This window comes from Drosophila ficusphila, unplaced genomic scaffold, assembly GCF_018152265.1.
Source record: "Drosophila ficusphila isolate 14025-0441.05 unplaced genomic scaffold, ASM1815226v1 contig_412, whole genome shotgun sequence".
Lineage (NCBI taxonomy): Eukaryota > Metazoa > Arthropoda > Insecta > Diptera > Drosophilidae > Drosophila > Drosophila ficusphila.
This window is the reverse complement of record NW_025064326.1, coordinates 5026002-5041311: the sequence shown is the minus strand read 5'-3', so window position 1 is coordinate 5041311 and position 15310 is coordinate 5026002. Positions and strand designations below refer to the sequence as shown.

Below are 15310 nucleotides of genomic sequence, written 5' to 3'. Positions count from 1 at the left end.
TAAAATCAAAAATTCTCAAATATTACCCATCGAAACCCCACTTTCATTGTTTACCCCCCACCGATTCCAACAATAATTTGATGTTTATGTGACAATGTAACGAGCTCCTCAAAACCTCATAATAACTCCCCCACCAACCCAATCTTCCCTCCGTAACCGCCCCCAATTAACGCCCGAGTTCCAGCACGAACAATCGAAGCAGGATATACATATGTTCATGTTTGGATTGGGTTGATGGTGTTGTGGGCTCCAGGGCGATTACCCACCAAATTGATTATCACCAAGGTTACACCTATGTGTCCACACATTGTCCGTGTTGAAAGTGAAATTGTCGGTTGGTTGTATCCTTTTTAAAAGCGTAATTTCCTGCACAGTCGCCATTTATTGTTCGTGCCGTGCGGTCACTTGTCAGCTCCTAAAACTCCTAAAATCTCGAAACGAAAATCCTATGTGCTGCTCAAAATGATTTTAATAGGACTAAAGACTTTTAAAAATATTTGGCTGGTTGGAGTTTTATGGATCTTGAGTGGTTTGATTTGGCAGATCGCTGCGCAAACTACTCAAAACATCAATGTTCGTAAGTGAAGAGTCGATCGATAAGTTTATAAAAGACTTGTATAGAAAGTGCTATTTGGTTTATATGAATTTGTTGGGCTTAAATATAAGTTTATCCTTGTTTCACGAAAAAAACGCATGGGAAAAGGACAATTTCAAATTTTATCTAAGTTTTAGTGCTTAAAAGATATTGAGAATTCAATAAATTTTAGGGAACTTAGAGCAATGATGACGTTCTTATATTTTGATTTTTAATTAATATAATCCCTTCTAACTTCTTATCCTAAAAAACTGTTATAGCCTTAAACTTGTATATTAAGGTAGATTAACTTTTTTAAGACTTCATTCGCTCAGTGCACACTAGGTAAACTAATTAGATAAAAACTGTGGAGAAAGATATTGGGTGAATAGATTAATTGGGTGGTGCCAGTCATAATGAGTTGTAGGGCAAGTAAGCAAACGCAATGCCACGTAATGCTTTTGGCCAATGCATTTTCACCCACACAATCCAATCCTTTGGCGTAGTTTTTATCAACGAGGTGGATAATGAACCGGCGGCCAAGGCGGTGGATGTGGTGTCAACCTATTTAAAGAAAAACAACCGTTATGGACTTTCGGTGCAGATAGATTCCATCGAGGCGAATAAAACGGATGCCAAGGTGCTACTTGAAGCGAGTAAGTTATGGTTGGGATTATTCTTGGAATCCATTTATGATTTTCCCCCCTTAGTTTGTAACAAGTATGCGGAAAGTATTGAGAAGAAACAAACTCCTCATTTGATCCTGGACACCACCAAATCGGGAATTGCCTCAGAAACGGTAAAGAGTTTTACTCAAGCTCTGGGATTGCCCACCATTAGTGCATCCTATGGTCAGGAAGGAGATTTGAGGCAGTGGCGCGATTTGGATGAGGCAAAGCAGAAGTATTTGCTGCAAGTTATGCCACCAGCGGATATTATTCCAGAGGTTATCCGAAGTATAGTAAGGCATCTCAATATCACCAATGGTAAGCAAAGGAAATCCAATTTAGTTTTTTCTCTTTTTGCAACTTTTGAAATCACAACAAAATCTTACAATTTATATATTCTAAAGCTGCAATCTTGTACGATGAAACTTTTGTTATGGATCACAAGTACAAGTCCCTGCTGCAGAACATCCAAACCCGTCATGTAATCACCGCAATAGCAAAGGATGGCAATCGGGAGCGAGAGGAGCAGATTGAAAAACTACGAAATCTGGATATTAATAACTTCTTTATCCTGGGAAACCTTCAGTCGATTCGAATGGTTCTGGAATCCGTAAAACCCGCGTATTTTGAGCGCAATTTCGCCTGGCATGCCATCACTCAGAGCGAAGGAGAGATCAGCAGCCAGCGAGATAATGCGACTATTATGTTCCTGAAACCCATGGCGTATACGCAATTTCGCGATCGGCTGGGAATGCTGCGAACCACTTATAATTTAAATGAGGAACCCCAGTTGTCCTCGGCATTTTACTTTGATCTGGCACTCAGAAGTTTTCTTACCATTAGGTTAGTAGAAAAAGGCCTAAAAATGGTTCAACCTTATTATTTTATTCTGTAGAGAAATGCTACAATCGGGTGCCTGGCCAAAGGACATGGAGTACCTGAACTGCGACGATTTCCAGGGGGGTAATACACCTCAGAGGAATGTGGATTTAAGGGAATACTTTACCAAGGTTGGGATTTCCCACCTGTACAGAAAATTATGGTTTACTTAACCGCTTTTCTCATAGATTACCGAACCCACATCCTACGGAACCTTCGAACTTGTCACGCAGCCGAGACAGCCCTTCAACGGCTACAGCTACATGAAGTTCGAAATGGATATAAACGTGCTCCAGATTCGTGGCGGCAGTTCCGTGAACAGCAAATCGATTGGCACCTGGGTGTCTGGTCTGGACTCACCCCTTATCGTCAAGGACGAGGAGCAAATGAAGAACCTTACTGCGGATACGGTGTACCGCATCTTCACTGTTGTGGTGGGTGAAAAAAAGGGCTTAGAAAGAAGTTATTAGGGATGTGCTTTACAAAAAAACAATTTTTAACACCTCAGCTTTAAAAACTTTCAGCTTTTAAACTTTAAACAGCAAAATAATGAAAACATGTATACCTTGGGTGAGCTTGCAGAGTTTTTCACATTGACGTTTTATTTTTGTTATTCATCTACTTTTTATCAACAAAATATCATAATAAAGTTAATAACAATTTAATTATATTCCGAGAGTGTGTTGTTTTAGTATTAAGAATTAAAAAATCCCTTAAAAATGTATTAATTACAAAAAGGTTTTCAGAACACACAAACTCTCCTAAGAACATATTAATAAAAGTTTGTTTACTTTTATTTTGTATTTTTCAGCAAGCTCCCTTTATAATGCGCGATGAGACCGCTCCGAAAGGATACAAAGGATACTGCATAGATCTGATCAATGAGATAGCTGCAATTGTCCACTTTGATTACACCATCCAGGAAGTGGAGGACGGAAAGTTTGGCAATATGGACGAAAAGGGCGAATGGAATGGCATTGTGAAGAAGCTAATTGACAAGCAGGCGGATATTGGCCTTGGCAGCATGTCCGTAATGGCCGAACGGGAGATCGTAATAGACTTTACTGTTCCTTATTACGATCTGGTGGGGATCACCATCATGATGCAGCGACCCAGTTCGCCAAGTTCCCTGTTTAAGTTCCTCACAGTTTTGGAAACTAACGTGTGGCTCTGCATCCTGGCTGCCTACTTCTTCACCAGCTTTCTCATGTGGGTCTTCGATCGCTGGAGTCCTTACAGCTACCAAAATAACCGCGAAAAGTACAAGGATGACGAGGAGAAGCGGGAGTTTAATCTGAAAGAGTGTCTTTGGTTCTGCATGACATCTTTAACACCTCAAGGAGGTGGCGAGGCTCCTAAAAATCTATCAGGACGTCTGGTGGCCGCCACTTGGTGGTTGTTTGGGTGAGTTTTCCAAGGATCTAAATTACTACATAAAATAATTATAATTACTAACTCACTAATTCCTTTACAAGCTTTATCATCATTGCTTCGTACACTGCCAATTTGGCTGCCTTCTTGACCGTTTCCCGTTTGGATACACCTGTTGAAAGCTTGGATGACCTGGCCAAGCAGTACAAAATCCTATATGCTCCCTTAAACGGATCTTCTGCAATGACTTATTTCGAGCGGATGGCCAATATAGAGCAGATGTTCTACGAGATCTGGAAGGATCTGTCCTTGAACGACTCACTGACTCCGTTGGAACGTTCGAAGCTGGCCGTTTGGGATTATCCAGTGAGCGATAAGTACACCAAGATGTGGCAAGCCATGCAGGAGGCAGCTCTGCCAGCAACTTTGGATGAGGCGGTGGCCAGGGTGCGGAACTCAACAGCAGCCACAGGATTCGCCTTCCTGGGCGATGCCACCGATATTCGTTACTTGCAATTGACTAACTGCGATCTTCAAGTGGTGGGAGAGGAGTTCTCCAGGAAACCCTATGCCATCGCCGTTCAGCAAGGCTCACATCTCAAGGATCAGTTCAATAATGCGTAAGTAATACCCAAATCTAAATTTACACCTTAAACTTAATATCTTTGTAGTATCCTTACGCTGTTGAACAAACGACAACTGGAGAAGCTCAAGGAGAAGTGGTGGAAGAACGACGAAGCTCAGGCCAAGTGCGAGAAGCCGGAGGATCAATCGGATGGCATATCCATCCAAAACATTGGCGGTGTATTCATTGTCATCTTTGTTGGCATTGGAATGGCCTGTGTAACGTTGGTATTTGAGTACTGGTGGTACCGATACCGCAAGAACCCCCGGATCATCGATGTGGCCGAGGCCAATGGGGATCGATCGCATGTCAAGGATCATCCCGGCAAGATGGCCGATGGTGTGATTCTTGGCAATTCGGGAGAGAAGTTCGAGAAATCAAATGCTGCACTGCGTCCGCGCTTTAATCAGTATCCGGCCACGTTTAAGCCACGTTTCTAGAAGGACTCGGCTGACCGTAAATCGAATATTATAGTGAATCGTGCACTGGGATGTCTACGTCTAGTACTTAAGCAATTTCAGACACTTTGTGCACTTTTATTCAAATTATAATAAATGTTTTAAAAAAGAAGAACAGATTTTAATTGAAGTAGTAAAAAAAAGCCTATAAAGTTTTTACAAAAAATCAAACTGAAAAATTGTTTCAATTTTCAAAAAATTGTATGTCAGCGAAATCCGGGCTTCAAACCAATGTTTGTTTGTGCTGTTGAGAACTAAAATGTAGTATTTTTGGGACTTTGTCGGGGGAATTTTCCCATCTGGTCACACTGCCCGAGACTCCAACATATTCCACGTCCACCCGCGCTCCAAACTTTTATTTTATTTATCAATTGCAATGGGGGACAGCTCGGACGATGAGTACCTGGGCACGGACTGGCTGCCCTACAGCGAACGCCCGGAGTGGGAAGATGTGGTGCCGCTGGAACAGGATGACGGACCCAATCCGGTGGTCTCCATCGCCTACAGCCAAAAGTGTGAGTAATCCAGGCGGCTTTATCTCGGCGAGTTGCTACATATATATCTATTTCTCCAGTTCGCGAGGTTTTCGACTACATGCGAGCCGTGATTGCACGCGGGGAGAAGAGCCAGCGATCACTGGACCTTACCACGGATGCACTGCGTCTGAACCCGGCGAACTACACCGTTTGGCAGTACCGACGAGATATTCTGCGCGAACTTAAGGCCGATCTGAATGCTGAATTGGACTATCTGAGCGAGGTGATTGGCCAGAACTCGAAGAATTACCAGGTGTGGCACCACCGACGCGTCATCGTCGAAATGCTAAACGATCCCAGCAACGAGCTGGAGCTCACGGAAAACGCCTTGGTCAACGATGGCGATGCCAAGAACTATCACGCCTGGCAGCACCGCCAGTGGGCTATTCGCACCTTCAAGTAAGTGGTTGTACATTATACAAATATCGAAATGAGTTCAATACCATTCCTATTATCTCCAGGCTTTATGACGACGAGCTGAACTTTGTGGATCGCCTGATTTGCGAGGATCAGCGCAACAATTCGGCCTGGAACCAGCGTTTCTTCGTCATCAAGCATTTGGGCTTCACACCGGACCTAATTCAGCGGGAGCTAACCTACACGATGAACCGCATTCGCATCATCAAGAACAACGAAAGTGCCTGGAACTATTTGGTGGGTGTGATGAGGCAGGGCGACGGTGGAAATGGATTACTGAACAGTTACCCAGAGGTGGTGGAGTTCGTGGAGGAGCTCTATCAAGGGGGCAATCGATCGCCTTATCTGCTGGCCTTCCTCATCGATTTGTACCAGGAGCAGGCATTGCAACTGAAGGTCGGCGATGGCGATCAGTTGGCCCGGAAGGTCTACGGCCTGTGCGAGGATATGGCCACGAAGCACGATGTGATTCGTCGCAAGTACTGGCATTATGTGGCCACGCATCTGAAGAACCAGCTGAGCAAAGCCGAAGAGGAAAAGGAGCAGTAGTCCAGGTCCAAAAATTCCCTTTTTGTTTAGTTTTAACCATGTACCACGTACTTAGGCCCTCTTTATACATAAATAAAATTAAATTTACCAGTAAACAAAAGTTGCAAAACCCATCCAAGGCATTGCCTCTTGTCATCGTGGGCGGCTGTCTTCATGTTTGCCGCATCTGTCCCACTTTGTTTATCTTGGTGAGCCGCTGTGTTTGTACACGTAAAATTCATTAACAATGAGCAGATAATTTTAGCGCAGTGTGTACTCCAGCTGAGGCCATTCAGCGGTTAAAGTGAGCTCGTAAATTATGGAAACAATTTAATGCTTTAATGCTAGGCTTTAGGAAGAGCTTCTGTTCGTGTGCAAATTAATGTGGGAATGTTTGGGCAGTAAAATTCAAGAAAATAGAATGCCCTTTTCTGGAGTAGAAACTTCAGTTATCTTTTGTTTAGAGGCAGGTTAATATTGTTATCTTGTTCGTCAGAGACAGGAAGAACCTTCAGTGTGCTGTCTCAATATTTGTTATTTATTTAAAGTTGCTTCTTTTAGTTTTTTGTTTTTTTTTTTTCTCATTTGTTTTTAGTTCGAGTACATACAATATAGCAGTTGTAATATATAACTTTTTCATTAAATTTGATTTTCTTGCATATATTTGAGATTCGGTTTTTGCATTTTAATAATAGAAAACCTCCACGGATGACTCCGATCTTGACCGCTAAAGGCTGGACCATCGTCATCCGTGGGGAGAGTGGGAATCGGGTTGGGGAGTATGTACTTAAAATGAAGCAGAAGACATCTTTGGCGTGTTTTTTATTTTGTTTCTTTTTAGTTCAGCTAAATAGGAGCAAAATCATTGAGTACTCGTTTGCGTAGTTTAATAAAATTTCGTAATAATAAAATATATATTTATTTTGTATTTTTGTTTGGTTTTCGCTTCGCTTCGTTTCGTATGATTTTTTTTTTGGATTTGGGTATATATATAAATTTGAAAAAAGCCTATAAATCCAAATTTAGTTGGTACAAGACCATTTAAAATCAAAGCACTTCGTTTGGGTCATCGAAAGTATTCAATATTATCGGAAAAATATATATGTAGTATTTTGAAACGGTTTCTTTAAAAAGAGGAAAGTGTGCAAAGCTCTGTTCCATGGCCCAAGCGAGAGATTTGTTTGTTGTTTTTGTTTTCGGTAGCTAAGACCGTCGATTCGGGATTATCCTCCTGTTCAGAGATTTTGCGTGGAGAGCCAGAAGAGAGAAGTAGTTTGTGTGGTGTGGTTTGTTTAGTTCGTTTAACAATTTGATATATAGAGTTAATATATATAATAGTTTTAATAAATTGATGCGCTCCTTCATGGCTTCCTTTGAGCCACTTTGTTTGTGTTTTTTTGTTCGTTCATTTTTGTAAAAGCATTTTTAGCAAAAAATTAAAAATTCTCTCTGTACTCGGTTCCCGTTTAAAATTTCTGACTTCAGCGCGCGTTCTTGATCGATTTAGCCCCCAGTCAATGTTTCGTCCTTGTCATCGAATCCTAATCCAATACCCATATAAAATAAATCCCTTGATTCCGGCCAAAAACCGCGTTCTCCGATCGACTGTTTTCTGTTTCTGTTTTTTTCTGTGTGAGGAAGCTTCATATACCATCTATAAATATACTCGTACAGTTTCTTGGTTTACTCGTTAATATAATTGTTTAAAAAATCAACGCCACTTGATGTGTGCCATGTCCTGTCTGTCCTAAAGAGTCCTAAGAGGTGCTTACAGCTTTAAGCATAAGTTTAGCGTAGGCGTAGCGCTCTCCTCCGATCGACCTCAAAATCCGTTCCTAACCCAACCGGGCCTACTTGTCCTCCCCGATACCCTCGTCGGTCGTGGTCTTGCGCTCCCTCGCCTCGTCGCCGCTGATATCACATTTTTCAGCCAACATATCCTCGATTCCCTCGTCGACCGTCTGGCTTTCGCCGGGCACATGTTTGCGCCTCAACTTGGTCTCCACCACCTGGCACTCGCCCTGCGGCAACGGCGGAAACTTTCCGTAGGCCGTGTTCCCAATCGTTCCCACGGTGCTGTCCTCGTAGCAGTCCGGTGTCATCCGCACCCGGCACGTCTCGAAGGCCTTCTCGTAGCCCAGCTTCGTGTACAAGCTGCGGGACGCATCGTTCCCAGGACGTATCACAACAAAGGGCGTATAGCCGCGCTCGATCACCAGTTGGGTCAGCGATTTGGCCAGACGGATACCATAACTATAGGGAGATAATAAATAATGTAGAAAATAGTAAGGGATCTCCAGAGATCTGATTCCACTTACCCCATGCGCCTGAAGTCTGGACGTGTTTGCATTGAGAACATGGCGCCGTAATAAGAGTGGACCATCCAGGCGGCCAGCTCGCCAGTCTCCTTGCGAAATATGCCCAGGCCGGGCAGCTTGCGGACGAGGATGTCAAATAGCTGGACGCACTCGATTTCGTTGGCAGGATATAGATCATGGATGCCCTGCACGTTGTCCAGGTTCAGCAGACGCATCTCCGCGTCCTCCGGCAGCGGCTCCAGCTCCAAGTCGACGTTCAGCTTGTTGCACACGTAGATATCACCACTGAGTCGTTCCATCACACCGAACTTCGAGTAGAAGTCATCCAGGCGATTCATAATGGCGATGTGCGTAAAGTTCAGGTACATAGGCTTCTGCCAATCTATAAGTACATCTTCGGTGCGCATCATATCGACATGCTCGATGTGTGCGGATGGACAAAATATGCCAAGCGTTTGGTAAATGTTGTTGTGCGGCTAAAAACAAGTACATATTATTTTATTTGTCTTCAAAAAAAAAAGAAATTCCACACTCACCGCAAGCGTGCATCCTGGAAAATGGAGAATTATCGGTTTTTCGGGCCAATCTTTAGCAACATAAAACTTAAAATCCCAAATACGATCATTCAGGTACGTTTTTATGGTTTGATGAAACTGAAAGCAAAAATTGTGTTAATACAATAAAACTTTTCTGGCTTAAAAATTGAAAGTAAAAATTGTGTTATTACAATAAAACTTTTCGTGCTTCAAAGGTATAAATTTGAATAAAAATTAGAGCAATTAATTCGCCTTTTCATTTGCTTGAACAATTGCAATACGCAGGCTTTTCCAATAGCCGCTGGTAACCGCCCCGGAAAAAAGTTTCTCGCTAAAAATCGAAACTTTAAGCAACTTCAATGGTGGCCAAATCCTTGAGGCCGGTGCCAAGCCATAGATATAGCCAACAAAAGTACAAAAGCACGTGATGTTCTGGGCGGAATGGCATTAAAAATTGAACAAAATGCAAGTGTAAACAGTGAAAACAGGTCAACAAAAAAATCAAAAAACAAAAAAAATGCGAGCCCGACTTTGTGGGTTTGGGATTGCATGACTTGTGGTCTCGGTCTCGGAATTCGTAACGCCTCCTGACTACCAAACCCCCATTGCTCCTCAACTGCAGGTAATTGTTGGTAAATTATCTGAGAATCGGGCGTGGCAACTGGGGAATAGCTTGGTGTCAAGTCGGGCGTAAAACTTTCAGGGAATATAAACAAGCAAACAAAAAATTGAAGGCACTGAAGTGTTGGCATTTTGTATACGCACCTTTAATGATTCCGGCAGATAGCGTTCTAAAGTTACCAAAATTTCTGGAAGCTCTGATTCATGCACCAAACGAAAGTGTTTACCTTCAGGAATGATTTCCATTTCTGTAACGAAAATAAAGCCAGGTTAACCTCTTGTGTAATTTTCATTGCAAATGTTGTTCTTCTCGGTAAAGCTTGTTTATTTAGAATCCCTAAACGCCCATCAAGGTCTCACGTTTTGGCCTCTTTCAAGGCCAATGCTCAACAATGGAAAAGTCGGAAAAGCAAGAGTCACACACCGCGCGTTAAAGAGAGGGAGTCGAAGGAACCGGGGCACACACGTCCGGATGTTGAGGATGCTTTGCCGCAAATGGATTGACGGAATATACTCGTGGATTGGCTTCCCATATCCATCGGCAACTATTCGCCCCGGCTACTTAGCCATTCAAATTGGCATTGTGCATCGGAAGGACATCTGGCAATTGAGCCAAATTAGCAGGAAAGTGCAATGCCAAAATAGGTAATCACCTTTGAATTTCGCCCAATAATCAATTGGATTCGATTAAGTAAAATTTTGTCCAATTACCGTCTACTTTTGATGGCATGATTGGACTTCAGTTAATTGATTTTTCAGCTTTGTACATGTTATTGCCAGTTGGGGCAACTTTTAACATTAAAGTTTTATATGCCTTAATTAATACCGTAATCTGATATGACAAATACTCGTTTGAATACACATTTCTCATGCGCGATTTCCCAAATACATATTTCCCTCTTAATTTGTGTTTTCTTGTTTTTATCGCAAGATTGATGGCCGTTGTGATTGATTGACGAATGCGCCAAATATCATTATCCTTCGCTTGTCCATGGCATGTGCCACTCCCCCTCTGCAAACCGCCCCCGCCAGGGGTTACTATGACTATTTATTGCAGTTATTTGTGTGCCGAAAACGAACGTAATAATGGGGCCCATGCTGGCTGGAATTAGTATTAGTCATGTGGTACATAAACCAAGGTGGAAGGCGGCGGGCGGCAGGGCGTGCCAATCGAGGGGTAGGGGAAATAGACTACTGGCCAAGATATGCCACGTATCCGCATCACGTCTGATTCGGCTCAGACGGTGATAAACACTTGTGTGTCTCAGCAAAATCAATATCAGACTCGAGCCCTTGCTATTATTGGTAACAAGAGCAGTCTCTTTAAAAATCTTTAAACAAATTATAAAGGGTTTTGCATACTTTAACATAAGCTGCTATCAGTTCAAAGGGCAATATGGTACCCAATTAGGGAAAACTGGAATCAAAAGAATTTGCATGTTTAGTGTATGTCTAGATCGACTCGTCTGATGATCCTGATTAAGAATATTTTGACTGAAAGGGATAGCAAGTGCTGCCTTCTACCTGGAAAAAAAACTTTTTGACAAATGCAGTACACGGGTATAAAAATACCGTTGACATTTTGAAGCAACCCCCGCGGGGCTCGATAACTAGACGCGACACCGCAGGTGCCGACATCGCCATCGCCATCGCCCCGAGAAATTCCCAGTCGTATTCGCATTCCAATCCCGAGCCCTTTCGCCTACTTACGCCCACATTTGCTCCTTTTACCTGTGGCATGCTATCGCACTTGTCAGCCAATTTATTTCGGCTACGTTTGCTTTTTTCGGCCTAATTATTGAGTTGCCATATGGCTGTGATGCGTTAAATTTTAATACCCTGGCCAGAAGGGCATCATGAATTGTTCATGAGCAGGCTTCCCTTGAATCCGAATGGAAACGGAATCAGGGTGGAACGCCCCGAAAGTAGAAGGATGTTTACTTTGGGCAAATTTTTTTGTTGTCAAGTTCCAGGAATATGCAATTTTTGAACAAAGAAGGATCGGTAAGTAAACCGAGAAGAGAATCAAGGATTTGGATTCAGGGAACTTAGGTAGGGAAAAGCAAAGTAGAAGAAGTGGTTGATTTAAATCAATTAAAATTGGGTAACTCATTCAACTTTAGAAGAGGTATTTCGAGGCTTATAAGCATATATGTAAATGTACCTATTATTATTAATGATAGCCCATCGAATAGCGAATTTCTAGGAACCCTTGGCGGCTGATTACAGATGCGATTTCTTGAGGCGCATCCACGCTAATTGACATGCACATGTGCATCTTCGGGAATGGCGCGCAGAAAAGTTAGCGACGTGTTCTCAATTAAAACGAAAAAATCAGATCGCAGAAATGTGCAAAGGGTCCCCCACAATCCCCACAATGTTTTTGCTTATGAAGTGCACTTACAAAAAATATTAATTCCGTTGACCTTGTGTGAATTTGAGGCTGCCTTGGCTGGTGGTGCTGCTGCTGATTTTGCTTTTTGTGGTTTCCGACTTTATCCTCGAGGCGTGTCCGCTTTGCGTGTGCAATTTGTATTTATAATTTTATTTATTTTATACGCTCACCGAATTATTTGTGATTTTTGTTTGGAAATTTATAAAATGACCGTTTTTTTTTTTTTTTTGTTATTTTGTTGGTTTCGAAAAAGTGCAGTATGAAAATAATTGTTGGTTACAAATTTATGTTTTTTATATGCAAATCACAGATGTCTTTATTAGAAAAATTTAGTTATTATTATTTTAGGCTGTCGAGTTGATAGTTATTCGATTTTTATTGGGAATTCTGGAAGTTCTTTTGTTTTTTTTTATTTTGGTTTTTCTTATTTGGTTAGGCCTTTTTTGAATGGAGATGTCGGCAGGCTGAGATTGTGATTAATTTTTCTGGCTCTCTTTTCTGTCGATTGATTGTTGAGTATGGGCCTAACTCGATGGACGCGGCTGTTGTGGTCTGCCTTCGTTAGTTCCTAGGTTCTGCTTCTGACCTCCTCTCCGTCTTGCTTCCTCTTTGGTCGCTTTTAGCCCCCGTTGCACCTCCACCACTGATGGCCTAACCAAACGGCGTCTCTTTGCTTTTTACCGTTAACGTCCAGGCGATTCTCTGCGGTCTTTTGTGTGTGTGTGTGTTACGCGCGTGAGTGTGTGTGCATGGCGTTTGGGGACGACGACGACGGGGAAAAGGGGCTTTGGAGTTTTGCAGCCGATTATTATCCTCGACGATTCGCTTTCGAGACGCGTCTATCGTTGCAATTTGTGTATTTTAACAGAAAATTGATTTTCTCAGCGGCCTGGCCTGATTTTCAGCTTCCTTTCGTCCTGTGTGTGGGTAGGCAAATCCTGGCGGCGCCCTCAGTTTTGATTTACTTCAGTTTATTTTATTTTATTTTTTGGCCACACACAACCAAGGACACTCACGCACACACACACACTCACCAGGCGCACACACTGACACGCACAGTGGAATCGAATTTGAGTTCGAATAATTCGATTGCGGCTGGTTTTGGAACTTTTTGCATCAACTGTGAACTGGACTGCTCGCTGTTGCTGTTGCGTTGCTGCTGCTTCTGCTGCTGCTCCAATTCGCTGGTATGTTGCCTTCGCCTTGGATGGATTTTCCTCGGTCTGGTGGTCCTCTGCTTGATGTCCACTGCGAAAACCGAACTGAACTGAACTGACTGACTGACGACAACGAACTGTTCTCGCGGCCCAAGGAGCAGCAGCATGAAAGCGCCGCAGCAGATGTTGCTGTTTTCGCCGCAGCGTGTTGTTGTTGCCACTGATTACAGTGGGTTGATTTTATTCCTTTGCCAAGATTCTAGTAAGGTCTAGAGACGACAATCAACTTCAGATAAAAGTATCCGCTCTCTCGCTCGTAATCTTGCCCTTTTACGTTATAGATGTAGTTTCACTTATTTTTCGTCAGGCTAGAAAAAATGCTCATCAAAAGGAAATGCATTTCATACCAAAAGTACCTAATATTATCACTTTTGACAAACGGTATATTTTAGAATTATTATACATGTGCATGAATATTTCAAAAATTTATTCAATTGCATAATATCCATATGTCCATTAATTAAAATTTCTATCTGTAATTAAACTATTTTATGATGACCACTGTACGCCGTTTGCAAATTCGAGAACGAAGGAAACTGCAACGTGGCAGCAACATCGTCATTTTTCGCCTTCGTAGATTTATTTCGCTCTCTCACGCTCTAAAGGCTCCATCCCCCTTTGCAATTCGCTCAACTGTCTCTCTCAGTGCACTTTTACAAATGAGTGCAAAAAACAAAAACAATTTATCTGCATGCTTTATTAGCAAATTTGTTTTTTTAATTCAAAATATGTATTTCTGCAAAATCTGTAAAGATGAAATTTTTTTGTCAAATAAAATAAATTAGTTATTGCAAAAAGAATAGTTATTAACGAGAATTCCAGAATTTCCATAGCCTGTCTAACTTTTAAGGACTTCAAATATTGAACCTATATAATAGTGTTCCAGTAAGTAGGCAACACTTTTTTAAGCCATATGTTTGTCTTTCCGCTTCACCCCAAATTAAAGGTGTGTTTTACAACTTCTCCCAGTGTGTCTGCTCTTTGTGTTTATTCGTCCTCCTTTTTTGCTCACCTCCCACAGTCGCCTGTTTGTGCTCTCCCCTTTTGTTCATTCGAGAGCGAGCGAGCATGCGACTACTCAACTCCGAAGAGTCGGATGAGGAGTTTCGCTTTTTGTTCATTCGAGAGCGAGCGAGAGCATGCGACTCACTCCAACTCCTTGAAGAGTCGGATGAGGAGTTTCGCTTTTGTTTTGCACGTTGCCCAGCGGTAACTGTACACCGTGCCGGATTGGGATATGCGTTTTCAAAACATATTAGCGACAGAAAACAAAAACAACAAAGGCTCTGGAAAATGGCCACGGCGTCAGCGCAATACGTATACGCCACGTAGCGCCGTCACTTTCGGAGCACGTGTCACTAAAGCCGGTCTCTCTCTCTTTCGCTCTTTTTTCGACTGCCTGTTGTTTTTGTTTACGCCGCTCAGCTGTGAGGACGAACAACCGTTGTTGCCGAAAAAATCCATTTTAATCGCCCAATTTTCGAGTGATATGCCAACCGAAATCCGGTCGACTTGACCGGAAAGCCTCACGGCGGACCAAGGTCGCGTGTGCAATTGACATTTTTATTGGCATTAAGTGGTGCAGGGACTAGTTTCGGTTTCAGTAGTTCCAGTAATTAAGGGAGACATGAAGACGCGCCAGAAAAACACGCCCGGAGTGCTAGGACTGTAAAGTGCACAGGAAAAAAGAAGATCAATGCCAGTTAAAAAAGACATGTCATATTTGGGTGGGCCATAAATATTTCAGGGGGGTTTTAGGCAAGACGTTGTATTCCTCATAATTTAAGTCACCCATCGCAATGGGCGATTTCGAGTCATTTATTTTTTTCTGTGCAGTTTGTATGTACTGCATTCGAGTTGCGACTTTGCCGCCGTGCCACATGCATCATGAATCACGCAAGTTCGGGGCACGCAAAGACAATGACGCCAGTCCCCTAGCCCGAGACGCCCCTTTTCGCACCACTCACTGGGTGTCGAGGACGCATAACTCCGGCGTTTGTAATCAGGGTCGTCATCGCGAAAACTATAGTTATAATAGATACAAATTTTACCCTCGCTGGCATTTCCAAGGAAACTTCGCTCGTAAAAGCCGGAATAACAGTTAGCATTCATACCGCCCATCGAGGTCTATGGCATTTACTCAGGTGCCCTGCGATTGGGGGAATTG

The 15310-nt window shown here is 42.6% G+C and overlaps 3 protein-coding genes across 3 annotated transcripts; 2 read left to right on the top strand and 1 right to left on the bottom strand.

Annotated features, from left to right (window-relative positions):
* Positions 1 to 330: 330 nt before the first annotated feature.
* Positions 331 to 4655, top strand: LOC108089987 (ionotropic receptor 25a). Its single transcript, XM_017188487.1, has 9 exons — positions 331 to 577; positions 1081 to 1230; positions 1285 to 1560; positions 1647 to 2085; positions 2138 to 2252; positions 2310 to 2555; positions 2933 to 3525; positions 3597 to 4112; positions 4164 to 4655. The coding sequence occupies exons 1-9, from the start codon at positions 463 to 465 to the stop codon at positions 4555 to 4557; spliced, it is 2844 nt and encodes a 947-aa protein (XP_017043976.1). The 5' UTR covers positions 331 to 462; the 3' UTR covers positions 4558 to 4655.
* Positions 4656 to 4872: 217 nt separating this feature from the next.
* LOC108089937 (protein farnesyltransferase/geranylgeranyltransferase type-1 subunit alpha) lies at positions 4873 to 6190 on the top strand. Its single transcript, XM_017188427.2, has 3 exons — positions 4873 to 5090; positions 5150 to 5510; positions 5573 to 6190. The coding sequence occupies exons 1-3, from the start codon at positions 4952 to 4954 to the stop codon at positions 6075 to 6077; spliced, it is 1005 nt and encodes a 334-aa protein (XP_017043916.1). The 5' UTR covers positions 4873 to 4951; the 3' UTR covers positions 6078 to 6190.
* Positions 6191 to 6573: 383 nt separating this feature from the next.
* On the bottom strand, positions 6574 to 13211 carry LOC108089936. The gene is made up of 5 exons (XM_017188426.2): positions 11936 to 13211; positions 9676 to 9779; positions 8911 to 9027; positions 8375 to 8850; positions 6574 to 8309 (listed from the first exon to the last, which is right to left on the bottom strand). Exons 2-5 carry the CDS (start codon positions 9775 to 9777, stop codon positions 7907 to 7909), a joined length of 1098 nt encoding a protein of 365 aa, XP_017043915.1. The 5' UTR covers positions 9778 to 9779; positions 11936 to 13211; the 3' UTR covers positions 6574 to 7906.
* Between the last annotated feature and the right edge of the window lie 2099 nt (positions 13212 to 15310).

Excerpts from the sequence above, each read along its gene's own strand:
- LOC108089987 (XM_017188487.1), top strand. The coding sequence starts at position 463 with ATGATTTTAATAGGACTAAAGACTTTTAAAAATATTTGGCTGGTTGGA. Across the intron at positions 578-1,080 it reads TACTCAAAACATCAATGTTC|TTTTTATCAACGAGGTGGAT; the intron begins GTAAGTGAAGAG and ends CCTTTGGCGTAG. Across the intron at positions 2,253-2,309 it reads TAAGGGAATACTTTACCAAG|ATTACCGAACCCACATCCTA; the intron begins GTTGGGATTTCC and ends CTTTTCTCATAG.
- LOC108089937 (XM_017188427.2), top strand. The coding sequence starts at position 4,952 with ATGGGGGACAGCTCGGACGATGAGTACCTGGGCACGGACTGGCTGCCC. Across the intron at positions 5,091-5,149 it reads CATCGCCTACAGCCAAAAGT|TTCGCGAGGTTTTCGACTAC; the intron begins GTGAGTAATCCA and ends CTATTTCTCCAG. Across the intron at positions 5,511-5,572 it reads TGGGCTATTCGCACCTTCAA|GCTTTATGACGACGAGCTGA; the intron begins GTAAGTGGTTGT and ends TATTATCTCCAG.
- LOC108089936 (XM_017188426.2), bottom strand. The coding sequence starts at position 9,777 with ATGGAAATCATTCCTGAAGGTAAACACTTTCGTTTGGTGCATGAATCA. Across the intron at positions 9,028-9,675 it reads ATCTGCCGGAATCATTAAAG|TTTCATCAAACCATAAAAAC; the intron begins GTGCGTATACAA and ends TTTTGCTTTCAG. Across the intron at positions 8,851-8,910 it reads TTCCAGGATGCACGCTTGCG|CCGCACAACAACATTTACCA; the intron begins GTGAGTGTGGAA and ends ACTTGTTTTTAG.